The sequence below is a fragment of the Boeremia exigua genome, assembly GCF_020726555.1.
Source record: "Boeremia exigua strain MPI-SDFR-AT-0100 chromosome Unknown C7974scaffold_7, whole genome shotgun sequence".
In the NCBI taxonomy this organism is placed as follows: domain Eukaryota; kingdom Fungi; phylum Ascomycota; class Dothideomycetes; order Pleosporales; family Didymellaceae; genus Boeremia; species Boeremia exigua.
Genome location: NW_025763524.1, coordinates 510,959 through 526,313, shown reverse-complemented (window position 1 = coordinate 526,313; position 15,355 = coordinate 510,959). Strand labels below are relative to the sequence as shown.

Below are 15,355 nucleotides of genomic sequence, written 5' to 3'. Positions count from 1 at the left end.
AACAGACACTGAAGCACAACGGTATCATGTCATTACTCTTATGAAATTAGGTTAGGACGCAACGCTGCGTGCTCGGGCTGTTTGCCTCAAGTCCATCTACCCGTGCCTGAACGCCAACAATGCTTGTCCTGATCTATACCGCGCCCTGGCTGTCATCAGTCCTCATCGTTAGGATCTCTCTTCTTCTTCTGCTTCTCGCTTGCAGCCTGCATCTTGCCTAGCACGGTCGAACTCTTCGCCTTGGCCTCGACCTGCTCCGCGCGACTCAGGCTCAAGTAGAAGGACCTGACTTTCTCGTGTGCCATGATCTTCCGAGGATCGAACCTCAAGATCTGCAGACCCAGCATGCTTGTTGCTCTTGAAAGCGCAACATACGCCTGACCCTTCTCAAACACACGGCCGAGGTCGACGCGTACACGCTCCAGTGTCTGACCTTGTGCCTTGTGGATGGAAAGCGCCCAAGCAAGAATGAGCGGTATCTGAGAACGGCTTGCTTGGACTTCTCCGTTAGGCAGCTCGACCTTCCAGTCCTCGCGTTTGCAGAGCAAGTCTCGTGTTGTACCATCGGCAATGGCGAAGCGGATGAGGGGAAAGACCTGTGCAGTGTTGAGCCCCAAGACGGTCTTTGCCATCTCAGCCTTCATCTGGGCTTCCGAGATATTGCCTTCGAGCATGTCCTCCTCATTCTCCTTCCAGAAGGTGAACTGCTGTTCGGTCATGAAGCCAATGACTTTGCCGAGAGAGCCATTGACAAGGGTATCGTCCATGTTCTTGACCAGCATGACTTGGGCGCCCTTCTTCAGCTGCACAACCTCCGGGACCATGCAGTTCTGCAGGAGCCTGTCACGCTGCTCTTTGATCGTTACTGTGCCGCCGTCCCGCGCTTCGAAGCTGAACATGTCGCCGTGCAGCTGCTGCATGCGGAGGTTGTTTGCACGATCGACTTCCATGCGGGTAGGGAATAACTCCGTTGCTTCGATACTGCCTTCCGAGGTAGGTAGTGGTCGTTCGAGTTTCCTGAAGTTTGCAATTGACTCGGCCGACATGCGACCTTCACGCATCTCGTTCAGCATATTGGCAAACACAGGGTCCTTTTGACGGAAGACATGGTGGAGACCAATTGTGTGCTCGATGGATGTGTTCCAAGTCCCAGCATCGAACGCGAACTTGGAAGATTTTCCGAACTCTGGCACCGGTGGTAATTGAAAGAAATCTCCTGTGATGACCAATTGAATCCCGCCGAAGGGTCTCCCGTTGTTCCGAATGGTGCGAGCGATTTGCTCCAGTTTGTCGAAAAGGTCTCCGTCAACCATCGACACCTCATCCACGATCAGGACTTTGGTGCGCAACCACCGCTGCTTAGCCTTAGCATTTCGTCTGATCTTTTTGACGAGATCTTCTGCGGGCTCCTTGCCAAGCCCAATGCCTGAGAAGCTGTGTATGGTGACACCACCAATATTGCAAGCTGCCAGACCTGTGGAGGCTGTGACGGCGACTCGATCGGGCTCACGAATGAACTTTTTCCGCAACCCCGAGATGATTTCACGGAGTAAGACCGATTTACCGGTACCTGGAAATTATTAGTCATGCGTTTGCTTAATCATTACAGAACAACTTACCAGCAGAACCGGTGAAGAAGACACTCTTCTTGTGCTGAATGACCAGATCCAATACATTCTTCTGCTCATCACTCAAGAACATCTTGGCAATGACATTCTTCTTTTTCCGTTTCAGATTCTCCGTGTCATCTAAGCTTTCTGTGACTTTCGCCTTGTGCTGCTCTTTGAGAGCCTTCTGCTGCAGCTTCATCGCGCTCGCGGTGGTGTTCCACGGGTATTGCGACTTCGACGAGTCTTTCGGCAGGGGTGTGAAGGTGTTGTTGGTTGTGACCGTTCCTAATCTTTGTTTCTTGTTGGTTGCGAGATCCTCCTCTGGTTCTGGCGTGAGCTGCTGCTTAGGCTGGCTTTGCTGCTGCGACCAGGGCAGAGCACGTCGTTTGCTCTTGAGTGGTTGTGGCTTGGTTGGTGTCTTGAAATGCTCGACTGGAGAGGATGACCATGGGATGGGCTGGCTGCTATCCAGCTCGATCTTTGGCTGCATCGATTGCGGACGTGACGAGTATCCAGATTCGCTGGTAGCCGTGGTCGAAACAGGAGGGAGCTTGGGGTATGTGACGGTGCCTTTTGTCGCAGGGTCTTCAACGTCAAGGTCTATGTCGCTATCGAAGTCATCTTCATCAAACAGTGCAGTGGCTAGGCCGCCACTCTTAGTCCGGGACGGGGTATGGTAGGCAGAAAACTCATTCTCCTTTTCCAGCTCGGAGATGTTGAGCGTAGGGTATTCGAAAGTCTCCTCATGCGAACTCCATGACTTTGCAAGCCCACTCGACGTTCGTTTCGTCCCGTGCGACACTTGACTTGGACGCCGCTGCGCACCCGCGGCGTTCCTCTTGGCGATGGTCTCGGCGCCGAAAGGGGTCGGGCGCGTCCCTGGTCTCTGTGCAGGCAATGCGTGATTTAGGGTGTTGGCGAGCGATGGCTGCTTGTACGCGGGGTTCGGGGCGGCAGGCACAGCGGTGGCAACGGCGGCATCGTGTTTCTGTACGGCCTGCTTGAACATTCTCGATGTCGTGTAGGTACGGGCAGTCAAGTAGCCGTAGGGAGTGCGCGCAGCGGGGTGAGTCTGCGGTGGCCACCGGGGCAATGGCGAGAGGCGTGTTCGAGAAAGGTGCGCACGCGGGAGTGGAAGCTGCGGCCCTGTCGCAGAAAACAATCGTAGCGACGCACCCAATCTCGTCAAAGCGTAAAGCATACAGCACACAAAAGCCGCAACTAGAAAGGAAAATAGCAAAGTGAGAGTGTCGAGGATGCGCATGGAGTGACGGTCGGACCCACTCTACGCGTAGACGCGACCCGCGATTTCTGGTCCCGCACGTGACTGGACCCTGAGGAGACAGTCGCAAGTACACACGCTCTCAAGTTTCAGAAAAAACGGCGGATAAGACCCTAAGCTTACCAACTCTACAGAATACTTGACTTGTAGCTTTTATAATACCTAAAGTTAGAATTTAGTTAAATGTTACATGTAATGTAGGTAAAAAGTATTCTACAAAGTTTTTTAGTATTTTCCCTACCTTACTGTCGTGTGGTGTACTTGGCTTGATATCTCCGCCGTTTATACTGCAACGTGAGAGGCACAGTTGCTTTTCGACACGATGTGCTTCGCCCAATCTTCATCACAAAGTGCATTTCACAGAGAGCGCAGCGTGGAGAATGATTCATCCGTTCATTAATCTGATGAGTAACGTACTCTCAACGTGCTTATTATCTCCCACTCAAAACCGTTATCAAAATGTTTCTTGCGTAAGCGCAGCATGCACTCTCTAAGCAATCTCGTTACCAGAAATCGACCGTCTAGGTCATGCGCACACTTTTGGGTCGTCTCTCGTGAAATGCAGGGAAAGTCGTGGAAATCAAGTGAATCAAGTGAATCATGTTGGTAAGGAAGTACGGCCGTTACAACTCGCTCAGACAACAGGTATGGGTATGCAACGGGGCGCCATGCAGAGATGCCACATGCTTTTTCAAACGTCAAAGGAAGATCAGAATAGATCGAAATATAGGATCGACATCAACTTAGATAGAAGAGAGATCATGAAAGGCATCTGGCCCATCGTAATGAGAGCAACGCAGTGTAAGGAAATTCATTGAGCCACGACAGCAGCCCGTTGTGAATAAGCCCAACAAGACAGCCCGCCATGTTGGAGGGTGAAAAAACGTACAAAGGGTAGTCGCACCAGGAACCAGGACAGAGTCTGCCAGACAGAATAGCACACCGTTCGCCCATCTTGACAAAAGACAGTCTCCTTGTAAGGACATGATAGATAGCAGATAGAAGGATGCAAAGATCGGCGCTAATCAAGAAGAGCCTTGTAAACAACCAGGCATGTCGAAAGCAGAGGCTGGACGATGCGAAACATGACGAAGGTGAGTGGTGAGGGCCTAGCCCTGGTAGCCGCCAAAGCCGTTTTGTTGGAAGCCGCCCTGGCCGGGCTGGCCCCATTGTTGCTGAGGAGCGGGAGCGCCACGACCGTAGCCACCGGCACTGCCTGGCTGCATTTGCTGCGGCTGCATCTGCTGCGGTTGCATCTGCTGCGGCTGCATCTGCTGGTAGTTCATGCCAGGACCCCCAAAGCCGGCTTGTTGCTGGGCGAAGGGTTGTCCACCAGGGCTGGGTCCTGCCCGTGCATTAGATTGTGTTTTTCGGTACTGTAGCTTCCTCCGGTGCCGCTCACCTGAAGGTGACATGGGACCACCTGGTCCGCCACCGTACTGAGGGAAGAACGCGCCAGGCGCCTGAGCGTAAGCTGGACTGGGGCCGGCAGGCGAGTAGCCTTCGAACTGGCCGGTTGGTGGGCGGTCTTTGCCCCACTAGATTCAAGAGTAAGCAACAGAAAGAGAAGAAAGGAACCGGCTCAACCTACGCTGCACTTCAGAGGTCGGCCGTTAACGTTGTACCCATTAAGTTGGCAGATGGCCATGGCAGCGTTCTCGTGAGTGTCCATCTTGATGAAAGCAAACCCACGGTCAGACTGGAAACGAGTCTCGGTAACATAGCCAAAGTTTTGGAAAAGAGGAACGAGGTCAGACTGGGAAGTGTACGGGGTTAGGTTGCCGACATAGCAGGTGGTCTGCCACTGAGGAGTCTGGGCCACGACCATGTCGTAGCTCTGAACTCCGTGGGTGGGGAAGTGGTGGTGACCGAAGGGTGTGGTTGGGGTCATGCCCATCGAGGCCATGGCCTGCTGCTGCGAGATGGAAGGCTGGCCCTTTTGGTTGGCCCAGTTGCAGCGAATGGCACGCGAACCAAGCCACTCTCCGTCCATGGAGCTCAGGGCGCGCTCGGCATCGGGGCGGTCACGGAAGGCAACGAAGCCGTAGCCACGAGATCTGCCAGTCTTCATATCCCACATGACGCGGGCCTCGGACACAGGGCCAAAGGTAGAGAAGGCTTGGAGGAGCACCTCATCGTTGACCTCGTTGGACAGATCGCCAACGAAGATGTGGTAGTGGTTCGAAGTGTCCTCCTTGGCGGTGTTGTTGGACTGGTAGGCCCAGTTCACACGAATTTCCTACTGTGGGTCAGAAGTCGGTCCCGTGCACGTCCTCACACGACACTCACGTTGTTGTGGATACGGCGGCCGTTGAGAGTGGCCATGCCTCGTTCGGCCGCACCAGGGTCATCGTACTCGACGAATCCGTAGTTGAAGCCCTGCAGATGTACGTGTTAGTCTGGCAAGGCTGGAGCAGACAAGGCTGCTCGGACTTTGCGTCTCAGGAGAGCTTACGGTTGGCGAGCTGGCAGTCTTGTCCGGGATGATCTTGACGCTCTGGACGTGGCCGGTGGTCTCGAAGATCTGGCGCAGGACGTCCTCGGTGACTCGGGGGTCGAGGCCGCCGACGTACAGGGCGCGCTTGTTTGGCTCGGGAGCGGCGCGGCGCGGCGTGTAGGAGCCTCCAGCGCTGGTCGGAGACATGACGCCGCCGGACATGGGCGAGCTGATGGCCGTCGGGATGGGGTTCGTGTTCTGCGGGATGATGACGGGGGCGAGCGTAGGGGGCGCCATGTGCTGCGGGTTGCCCTGCTGGCCATCGTAGCCAGGCGGGCCAGTGGGCGGCGGAGGCGGCAGGTTGGTGCCAGGGGGTGCAGAGTCGGCCATGGCTGGTGCGAGCAGATGCGCGGGGACAGGTGGCGTGCGGCGGGGCGCGATGAGCTGTGTGGTTGCGGCGGCGGGCGGGGCGCAGGGCGATGCGATGCGGTCGGCGGCGGCGCAGGCAGGCGAAAAGTGGTGGTGAGGCGGGGTGGCAGCTGGTGGCACGACAAGGAAACGGAGCAGGCGCGAGGCAGCGGCGAGGGCGCGACGGAAAGGGAAGAGAAAGGAGACGGCAAAAGGAGATGCGGAAAAGACGAGAAACGGACCCGGCGCCAACAACGACAGGTAGCAGTTTCGGGGCTTCGTCCAACGGTGGGGTGGAGGAGTGAGAAAGCTGTCGAGGCGGTTGCGAGCGATTAGACCGGCGCCTGATGCAGCGGGCCGTCTAGCCTTGCGGCGAGCCACCCGCCGCAATTACAGCGCGGTGCTGCAGCAACGGTGCGAGTGCGAGGCCACGGGCGCGCCGGGGCCTGCGCGGCCGCCTGCGCGTCGCCGTGAGCAGCGCGCGGCGGGTGCAGCGTGGGCTGACGGCCTGCGGGCTGCGGCCTGCGGACAGCGCGCGCCGGGCGGCCATGCGACAATGGCATTGTGGTGGGCCGACTGCAGCGAGCCTTGGCTGTGCCCTGTCACTGGCACTAGCGGCGCGCAACGATGGGGGAGGCTAACGGAGACCCTTTGCGCGTCGTACAAGCGTCCTCGCTGCCCGCAGCCAGCACCACAGCAGCCAGCACGGCACCCACCAGCACTCCGCGCGCCCACACTCCGCGCGCCCGCACCCCCCATGGCTGCCGTCAAGCCAGAACCGCCGGCGTCTGCGCCCGCGCCCGCGCCCGCGCCTACGCCGGGCAACCCCAACCTCGACGTGCTGCAGGGCATGCTGACCCTGGTCGTGGGTACCTCTGCCGCCCCCGTCTGCACCGCGCTCACCACCGCAGCTCCTGACCGCCGGCCGCTTCATCAAGGAGCACCAGGCCGGCGGCGGCACCGGCCGCATGAAGCAGGGCCTGCAGCGCGCCGTGCCCGTCGCCAGCGAGCGCTTCCACGACGCCCTCGACGAGCTGGAGAACGACGTGCGCCTGTCCCAGGCCGTGCTGCGCCGCGACCTCGCCCTGCTGAAGCAGCACCGCCGCGAGCGCGAGGCCGCCGCGAAGCAGCACGAGGCCGAGCGCGCGCGCCTGGCCGCCGAGTCGCGTCTGGCCGTGGCCGTCCCCGCGAACCCCGCCGCCCCCGTCAAGCCTGAGAGCACCGAGCCCGCCGCACCGCCTGCGCCCGCGCCCCCGGTCGAGCAGCTCGCCCGCGCCGCCACGCCCGAGCCCGCAGCCACCGTCGACGAGCCGCCAGCGCCGCCGCCTGCAGCAGACCCCGCCGAGGCGCCGCCCGCAGACCCCCTGTTCGACGGCACGCCGACCGACTCGAACCACCAGGAGCAGGAGTTCGACTTCGACTTCGAGTTTGGCGACGCAATGGCCGCAGCTGGCAACGGCAACAGCAACAACGCCGACGACATGATGGACATGTCAGGCGACATTGACTTCACCATGGACGAGGGCCCCTCGCTGCTGCGCGGGCTGGAGGACTTTGCGAACGCCAAGAGCAACGACGGCGACAATGCCGCAGGTGCAAACGCGGACCTCGACTTCACCATGTCCGACCTGCCAGACTTGACCACCGACGCGAAGCCTGCGGCAGAGCTGCCCAAGCCTGCTGAACCTGCCCAACCTGCGAAGCCAGACCCTAAGCCAGTAGACGACACAAAAGACACCAAGCCTGTCCAGGAGGTGGCAGACACCAAGCCCACTGTCGACAGCAACGACACGTCCAACGACGAGCCTATGGAGACCATGACCACGGACAACCTGGACGATCTTTTCAATCTCGACGACTACGACAATCCCGAAGGCGGCGACTCCGCCTTCAACGACGCCTTCTTCAACTTTGACTAGAGCCATGACAGCAGTCATTGGAACGAGCCAAACAAAACCTTTCTGTACCCACGTTGCATCCGTGGATGGTGCAATGCTTGGTGGTGACGCGAATTGCTAGAGCCCTCGCCGACCCTGGCAGTGTTTGTCTGATGGAACACTGCTAAGCTCAATGAGCGCTCTAGCAATTTGCGTCACCACCAATCCGTAACAGAAGGTTTTGCTGCGACTCCAGCAAACAATACACAGCGACAGTACTTGGCAGCGGTATCTCGTCATCACTAACCCCACGCAAAGCGCAGCCACCTCGAGCAAGATTTCGCGACCGTGTGAGACCTGCGTCACATCGAGCAAACACTGCCACGTCAGACCCGACCGCACTGCACCACCACCTGCGCCTCGCCTTCTGGTCACGCAAGGCCTCAGACAGACCCCTGCTTCCATCAGATCCACGAACTGCGATTCCCTGCAGCATTTCTGTCCTGGCGGCCCTAGAATCTCTCAGCGGCGTGATGGAGCATGTACGCTGTAGAACTGGCCCGTGTATGCAGCGTGGACGGTGTCTGCCTTGCCCGCTGCCGTGTGTCTGCAACGGCAGTTGCACGGAGGCGAGCAAGCGGCACTGTCTAGGCTGCTACACTGCACAGCTCGGTCGCTGTATGGCTCCGCCGTGCAGGTAACCTCAAAGCTTGTTGTCAGCTGGTCGAGAGTTCTGGAGGTTCCAACAAGCCGGCTCTCGACGGCAGAATGCACGTCCTGTCCTCAGGGACGGAAGGAGTTCCAGCGAGATCGGGACATGGGCCTGCGTGGTCCTCATTTTGACGTGGGTTCAGGTATATTGCTCAGCGAGGGCTAGAACAGCAAAGTCGTCGGTCTTCAACAGCGGTGTAAACGGATGATATATGTACTCGTACAGGCATATACCAATCTAATTCAAACACATGAAGCATCCCACACACGTATGTTCCTACATTTGGACTTCGAGCATTGGACAAAGCATGTCTGTACCAGCCAGCATCTCATACAGCTCACACTCCCATCCCGTCCTCCACGGGCCAGACCCCCCAACGCCAGACCGCCGTGTATCCGCAAACAGCGCCGCCTCGCCCCTCGTCCCAACCTTCCACGCAACCACGCAACCCAGCCCGAATCCCCAGCTCCCAAGCCCCAAACTCTGTTCTCCCAAGCTACCACGCTCCCGGGTCCCTCCCCCAGAATCACCGCACTCCGTCTCCGCGGAGGCCCCGCGCTCCACGCCCATGATCCCATGACCGCCCGCCCGGGCACTCTGCCAGAGCCCAAGTCCCGCTAGCGCCGCGATACACACAGCGGTCGCACGTCGCAGCGCAACGGCGTCGACAGCCTCACTCGCTAGCGCTAGCCCGATCCACGCCCCGCCACTGCGTGCGCTGCGCTGCGCTGCACTGCGCGGCAGCCGATCGCTCGCCGCCACAGCGCCGCAGGCTAATGGCAGCGCGGCGCATCTGGATTCCGAGCGGCCCTGCAGCGTGCTGCTGGAGCGTGGGCAGGGCCTTTGTTGTTCGCGCGCGGGCTGGCAAGCCGCGGCGGAGCTGTGTCCGGTTGGCTGCGACGCCGGGGCGGGATGCGATACCGATCGATGATGGGGTTTCGAGGGCGGCGCGCAGCATTCGCAGAGCTTGTTTGCTGCATTACGAGGCTTTGCACGTGGGTCGTGCTCGGATTGGCGGTGCCGGGTGTCGATCTGATACACATGGTTTGGGGCTTGGGTGCGAAGACATGTCGCATAGTACAGTAGATCGCGGTTGATGCTGGGCAGCTGGAGTTGCGCCACAGCCTGGGAACTGCCGGTAGCCTACGCTGGACGTCATGTGTGTTCGATGACGCGCAATCCAGAGCTATGTCCGTAGCTCTCTACAGTGCCAGCGTTGCCCGTGGTCTGTAACATTAGCACACAATCGAGGTGTAGTTAGCTTAGAGCATCGAAGCAAAGACCTGAGCATGATCGGTAGATCATTGATAGTCAGAACAGCGCTCCAGAGCACAGTAGTGTCCGTTACTTCAGATAGCCATGCCTTCGTATTCTAGGCCAGCCTAGATGCCCATTCGCTGACATGCGAAAGCATCTTTGCGGCAGTCACCTGAATCTGAGAGCGAGAAGCAAACGAGGATTAATGGAGGCACTTCCGACGCGTTTCCCCAGAGGCTGAGTGGCGGACATGGCCGTTCACTCCCGCTAGCACAAGCGTAGAGTGGCTGGATCGCAGTAGTGCAGTGTCACTCGCTCTCTCAATCAGAAAGTCCTGGCGTGAGGCGCGGTTTAGAATGGCTCCGCATCGACGATGAAATGCATCCTCTGATACGAAGTACGTGAAAGTGAAACCACAATACTGACGTTGAATAACAATGTAAATTGTGATTGCGAAATGCCAATTCAGGCAACCTGAATCGACTTTTGTTCCTTGCCGTGTACGTAAATCCAAAATAACCCAAACACCGTCCGGAACCCAAAATCGATGAATCGTGATATCGTGGTGAACATGAACGACTTAAGATGGTCGAAACCACTCGCTAGCTAGTTCCCAGGAGACACATTTCCTTGCTGAAATCAAATCTTAGAGTTGCTTTTGATACATGCCATACTTCGCCGGGGCAATTGAAACGCCATACGCCGTCCCATCCCAAATGTGCGGAGCATAGGCTCGTGCTAGAAAGAAGGTTGAAGCTATCCGCGGTGTTGCGTGACAAAGCTTCGTAAAGGCTGTACAAGAATATCGTTACGAGATAATGGCAGTGTGTCCCAGAAGCTCATCTGCTCAATGCCAACAGTGGTGTATAACAAGCTGAGTGTAGTGTGCTGGAACGTGCAAGGCATATCGAGGTCAGATGCTGCGAACATGATATTGTGCAATTCGTGTCGTCGCTGTGGATGATGGTACGTTTGTGAGGCTGATTTTGTCGGCAGGTCAAGCTAGCAGAGAGATTCTCTACGAAGCATGGCCGAGGACCGAGTTCTCAGCCCGTTGGTTGATGCAATGCGCATGTGCCTCTAGAGCGCGTGCTTGCACTTGGGTAACTGCTGTTCAGTTTAGCTGTAGTTCCACGTGTTGCTGCAAACACAACTTACCAGGCCAGACGGCGGCTTTTGATAACATGTAGGAAGTTACCATCAACAACTTGGTACCAAAGCCACAACGACTCATTCCCGAGATGCCGGGAACAGAGTTGATGACATTGTTGCAGGAAATATCGTAAGCCATCTTCATGTCTGCATTGTGCAAGATGTCTGCAATCTTCTGCAACAACTTGATATCCTCCTCTTCAAGACACATGATCGCAGGAACTGTAGAGTAATCAATATCATCTCTTCCAAGCACACCAAGATAACGGCCGACACGGTCTTGAACTGTCGCAACCCATTCAGCGAGCACTTGCGCGCAGTCGAATGTGCAAAGTGCAGACGAGTTCGGCAGCTCTCGAGCGGTGAATTCGGCGTACGTGGCGCCAAGTTTGTCCGCCATTGATAGGGAGTCGGCGGCGTAGAAAGCTGCTTTTCGAAGGTGCCTCTCGCGTTTCGAAGACGGTTGGATGCCTGAAGATCCCGAAAACCCGACACTGTCCAGTTGTTGTGCGAGATGGCCGGGCGAAGCAGACTTTCCAGGATCAGACCGCTCCGGTGTACCGTCGGCCTGGGCTACAATATCGATGCCCTTCGCGAGCTCGTTCGCCATGCCCTCGAAGTCCCGCTGCCATAGGAGCTCTTTTGCCCGGGAAAGGTTAACAAACAGGCGAACGTAGGCCAGATCCAACAATGGTATACAGTCCGCAGACAATGGGCCGAATGGGCTAGGTCGCTCGATACTGTGGTTTGGATTGGCTCTCCAGGCAGCCTGCCAGGCTTTCAACGCGGGTTCGACTTGGGCGTGCATAGCCTCTGTCTCCTGCGTCTTCCAAAGACGACCAGTGTGTCTCTGTCGAGTCTCCCAAATGTAGACGTGTAGTGCGTTGATGAGAATGTAACAACCAAAGGTGCTGGGTTGTATTTCACTGTCCATTTGGTCGTTAAGCGAGCTGCCTCCAAACTGACCATAGTGTGAACGAACAGCGCCGCCTTGGCGAGTGCTTGCCTCGAGTAGGTATGTCATGGCGGCGTTGAAAGACAAGTTTCTGGACTGTGCAGCCACCGAACCCCCCGTTGCCATCCAGACTTGAGCGTTTTCAGCTGACCAGAGATCCTCTTCGCAAGGAAGGTCGAGACGGATCTCGGAATTCAGAATCCGTGGTGCGTGGGCGTATGCTGAGACAAGCAGGCTTGACAACGAGAATACAGCGTAGTAGGTTCGCTTTCTCTCCTCCGCTTTCTTCCATTGGATCCACTGGCTATACTCATTACGCATATCCACAGGCGAATCTGCGTGACCATTCGAATCGTCTGCCATTGACGTATCGTCACCATTAGTGTGCGACGGCGGACTCTGCGTCATCGTCTCTGGCGCCGCAGGCTTGTCTAGTCCTGCGGCTTTGGCAAGACTGACCAGGGCTGCGCAGTGAGTACTTGCAACTTCAGCTGCCTGTCGGTCACCGCAATTATGACCGAATATCAGGTTCAGCAACATGGCCTGGACCAACCACAGCGGAGGCTTGTTTATGGACTCACTCGCAGCGCTTGGACCGTTGACAGCAGCTGTCAGCCCAGCCCTACGGCGCTCGTCCAGGTAGTAGAGAATCAGCTTCTTAGCAGCTTCAAACAACTCCTTTGCCACAACCTGCTCAAATTCGTACAGAGCGCCGATTGCAGCCATTGCAAGAATGAGGCAGCCGCCACCACCAACCATGCCGTCATGATTGTAGTTGTTAGTAGTGCGAAGCTGGTACGTATAGGCTGGAGTGTCGAAGGACAGGGTCGGAATATGCAGAAATGGCATGTGTGGGTGGAAGTACAGTATGTATGCGTTCACGTAGCGCTGAATGTCCATGGTGCTTGGCAGCGTTGCGTTCTGGCTTTGCGACAAGGGAGAGCTGATCTGTGGCTGGGAAAATCGTCGCTGCGGGTTGCCTACCGCCAGCGCTTGTTGCAGGTTGACAAGCAAGGCCTGCCTTGTCGCCTCCGTAATGGATTCGGTAGAAATAGAGGTTACGGAGCTGTGTCTTGCGCTGCCGTTCATTGACGCCGAAGATATGCTGCCAGCATCAGATTGAAAGGTCATTGGGGCCTGGAAGTATTGGTTTGGCATACCCGGTATGCCTGCTGAAGGACTCATTGCTGCAATTGGAGGCGGTGACGCCATGTAGAAATCGTTTTGTGCTGCGGGATCTGCAAGCTCCTGCGTTCCTATGGTATTGATCATTAGTTCCGGAAATACAGGCGCCATGGCGTCGGTGAAAGCCATTGGGTTGATGTGTGAGTGTGTCGGTATTGGGTTGTGCCACATAGTGCCAGAGGTTGGCTGCCCTGACCCGTCTAGCATAACCTCATTGAAAGCACCCTGGCTTGCAGTGCTAATAGCGGATGGGGATGATCCCTCAATGGCGTTCTCAGTCGAAAACATCATCTGGTTTTCCAGACCTGCACTCCATGCGAAGTCATCCTCTTCAATCGGGTTGTTGCCAGCGAAAGGGTTGGCAAACTGCCTGAAAGGGGACTGCGGATGGGCGAGGCTGCCGTTGAAGTGATGCAACTGATTGGGGTTGATCGTGGAGCCGGATGAGCTGCCAAAGAACTTCTCCAGCTCGATATCATCAGGGCCCGGCGCTCCTTGTATTGGCGCAGTACGGAGCCCACCTCCGCCCATACCCCCAAAACCAATATGTGTGTCTAGCCGAGGTAAGCCGTGATGCTGCCCGTGCGAGCCCACCGCAGTGGACATGCCTCTGTAGTCGAACTGACTCGGCCCACCGAACCCAGATATGCTAGCATGGCGTGAGTGGCCTGGATGGACCCCATTTCCTGGAGACATAGTTGCGTTGTGGAGTGCAAGGAAGCTGGCATCGATTGCACCAATGGTGTTGGCGCGCGGCCGCATGCTTCCAGTGCCAGGAATGATACTGCCAGTATTACTTGAGATGGAGTTCTTGCGAACGCGGTTTGTGGCAGTGTTGGGTGGCAGACCGGTCGTGCTTTCTCGTCGTGCATTTCGCGGTCTTGTAGAGGTCGCGCCCTGCTGGTGCAGCTTCTGCTGATGGCGCAAGAGCAGGTCGCGCCGCGCAAAGCATCTTGCGCATTGAGGACACTCGAAAGGTTTCTCCTTGGTATGTGATCGCTCGTGGCGCTTGAGGTGCTCTAGTCGTGCAAATGAGCGGGTGCAGGTGGTGCAGACGTGCGGCCGTGGCTTATCGGTCTTTGGTGGGGGGAAGGTAGAGGCAGGAGGCTGCGTGGTCTCTGGCTTAGCTGTTTGTACGGAATCTGCGGTTGAATAATGTGGTTAGCCATGACCGGTCGCGGTGGTTGTTGTGGCTTACTGTTGCTGCTGCCACCGTTACTGCTTCCTGATTCGTCGCTCGGTAGGTTCACAGGCCCCGTAGGGCTGTTCTCCGCTCGCTGGTTCGACATTGTTGAAATATTGCTGATACAGTCGAGCTGTTTCGACGCCCACGGCAAGCTCTCTGGCGACACACGCACTGTCTTAGAGTCTCGAGTCGCTAGGCGAAGGACTACTAAGGCTGCTAAGGCTGCTATGCTGATCTGGGGTCGCCGGATTAAGTTGGGTCAACTCGCGGATCCGGGAACTCGCCGAGAAAGAATAGACAAAGAGTGGAATACTCAGGTCCCGCTAATCTGGGAACGTCGGTAAGTCATACATGTCCCTTTGCCAAAATTAAATGAGTGGGAGGCCATACCTTTTGGACTCGAGTTCGGGTGTTGAACGCACGCTGAGACGTGTTGAGTCCGATAACCGGGGCCGTGACCCAGTCTTTCAGTGCAAGGCAGGAGACGGTCCAAATGATGCAGAGATAACAATGCAGTCCAGTCCAGCTGCCTGAGGAGCTCCAATTGGGCGTGGAAAGAGGCTGCTGAAGTGAGAGCCGACGGTGGATTATGGTCCTCGGACTAGCGAAGAGTGTCAGGCACGGCTCGGACTGGAGGTCGGACGATAATGAATTATTGAAAAGAACCACGGGAACGGTAGTTGTCCTTGGACTAGTCGGCCCGCTCGCTGACTGAATGTGCAGTGCGAATGTGTGTTCACGGAAGGGCCCGGTAGCTGGTCCCAGAGTTGTAGAGCGCCCGGATGTACAGGATTCGATGCAGGCTGCGAGTGGGGACCAGCAAACAGCACGCAATGACGGCGAGACTGCTCACTCGCGCCGTTTGTGGTGCGAAACCCAAGATGCAACGCAGTCACAGCGTCAGTGAGAGCAATCGGCAAGCTCTCGAGCTCGCGGCACTGCAATTGGCCGGGAGTCCTGGAAAGCCAGTGGAGGGGCTGCCGAAAGCTGGGGTATTGACCGGGATGTGTGCGCCTTCCTCACTCAGAGAAACAGAGAAGGAACGATTGCGACTACGACAGTCAAGAATAACAGCGACAACGTCCGCACGAGGTGTGACGACGGAGACAGAGGTAACGTCCAGCAGACGGCGCAAGTCCCCAGGTAAGCAGATCGTCCAGGGCCAAAGCAGCGAACCAGAGGCTGCGCGCGCGGTTGCATGACACACCAACGCTCCAAGCTAGACCCCAGAGCTGTTCGGCAGCGGACGCCTCCAGCAGGGCTTGCTGCAGCACCAGGGCCATCGAGAACGGTA

General features: G+C 57.1%; 3 protein-coding genes across 3 annotated transcripts; 1 reads left to right on the top strand and 2 right to left on the bottom strand.

The window, feature by feature from the left end:
* Window positions 1–3,855: 3,855 nt before the first annotated feature.
* C7974DRAFT_198191 (uncharacterized protein) lies at window positions 3,856–5,894 on the bottom strand. The gene is made up of 4 exons (XM_046136730.1): window positions 5,348–5,894; window positions 5,182–5,271; window positions 4,484–5,131; window positions 3,856–4,430 (listed from the first exon to the last, which is right to left on the bottom strand). Exons 1-4 carry the CDS (start codon window positions 5,717–5,719, stop codon window positions 4,002–4,004), a joined length of 1,539 nt encoding a protein of 512 aa, XP_045996075.1. The 5' UTR covers window positions 5,720–5,894; the 3' UTR covers window positions 3,856–4,001.
* Window positions 5,895–6,494: 600 nt separating this feature from the next.
* On the top strand, window positions 6,495–7,656 carry C7974DRAFT_413822 (uncharacterized protein; the record flags this gene model as incomplete). The annotated part of the gene is made up of 2 exons (XM_046143758.1): window positions 6,495–6,602; window positions 6,649–7,656. The coding sequence occupies 2 exons, from the start codon at window positions 6,495–6,497 to the stop codon at window positions 7,654–7,656; spliced, it is 1,116 nt and encodes a 371-aa protein (XP_045996074.1).
* Window positions 7,657–10,601: 2,945 nt separating this feature from the next.
* C7974DRAFT_313232 (DNA binding regulatory protein-like protein AmdX) lies at window positions 10,602–14,164 on the bottom strand (the record flags this gene model as incomplete). Its single annotated transcript, XM_046138398.1, has 3 exons — window positions 10,602–10,693; window positions 10,742–14,017; window positions 14,074–14,164. 3 exons carry the CDS (start codon window positions 14,162–14,164, stop codon window positions 10,602–10,604), a joined length of 3,459 nt encoding a protein of 1,152 aa, XP_045996073.1.
* Between the last annotated feature and the right edge of the window lie 1,191 nt (window positions 14,165–15,355).

Bases quoted from the DNA above. Each gene is read 5' to 3' on its own strand.
- C7974DRAFT_198191 (XM_046136730.1), bottom strand. From the start codon at position 5,719: ATGGCCGACTCTGCACCCCCTGGCACCAACCTGCCGCCTCCGCCGCCC. The intron at 5,272-5,347 runs GTAAGCTCTCCT...GTACATCTGCAG, and splicing joins AGACTGCCAGCTCGCCAACC to GGCTTCAACTACGGATTCGT. The intron at 5,132-5,181 runs GTGAGTGTCGTG...GACCCACAGTAG, and splicing joins GCCGCCGTATCCACAACAAC to GAAATTCGTGTGAACTGGGC.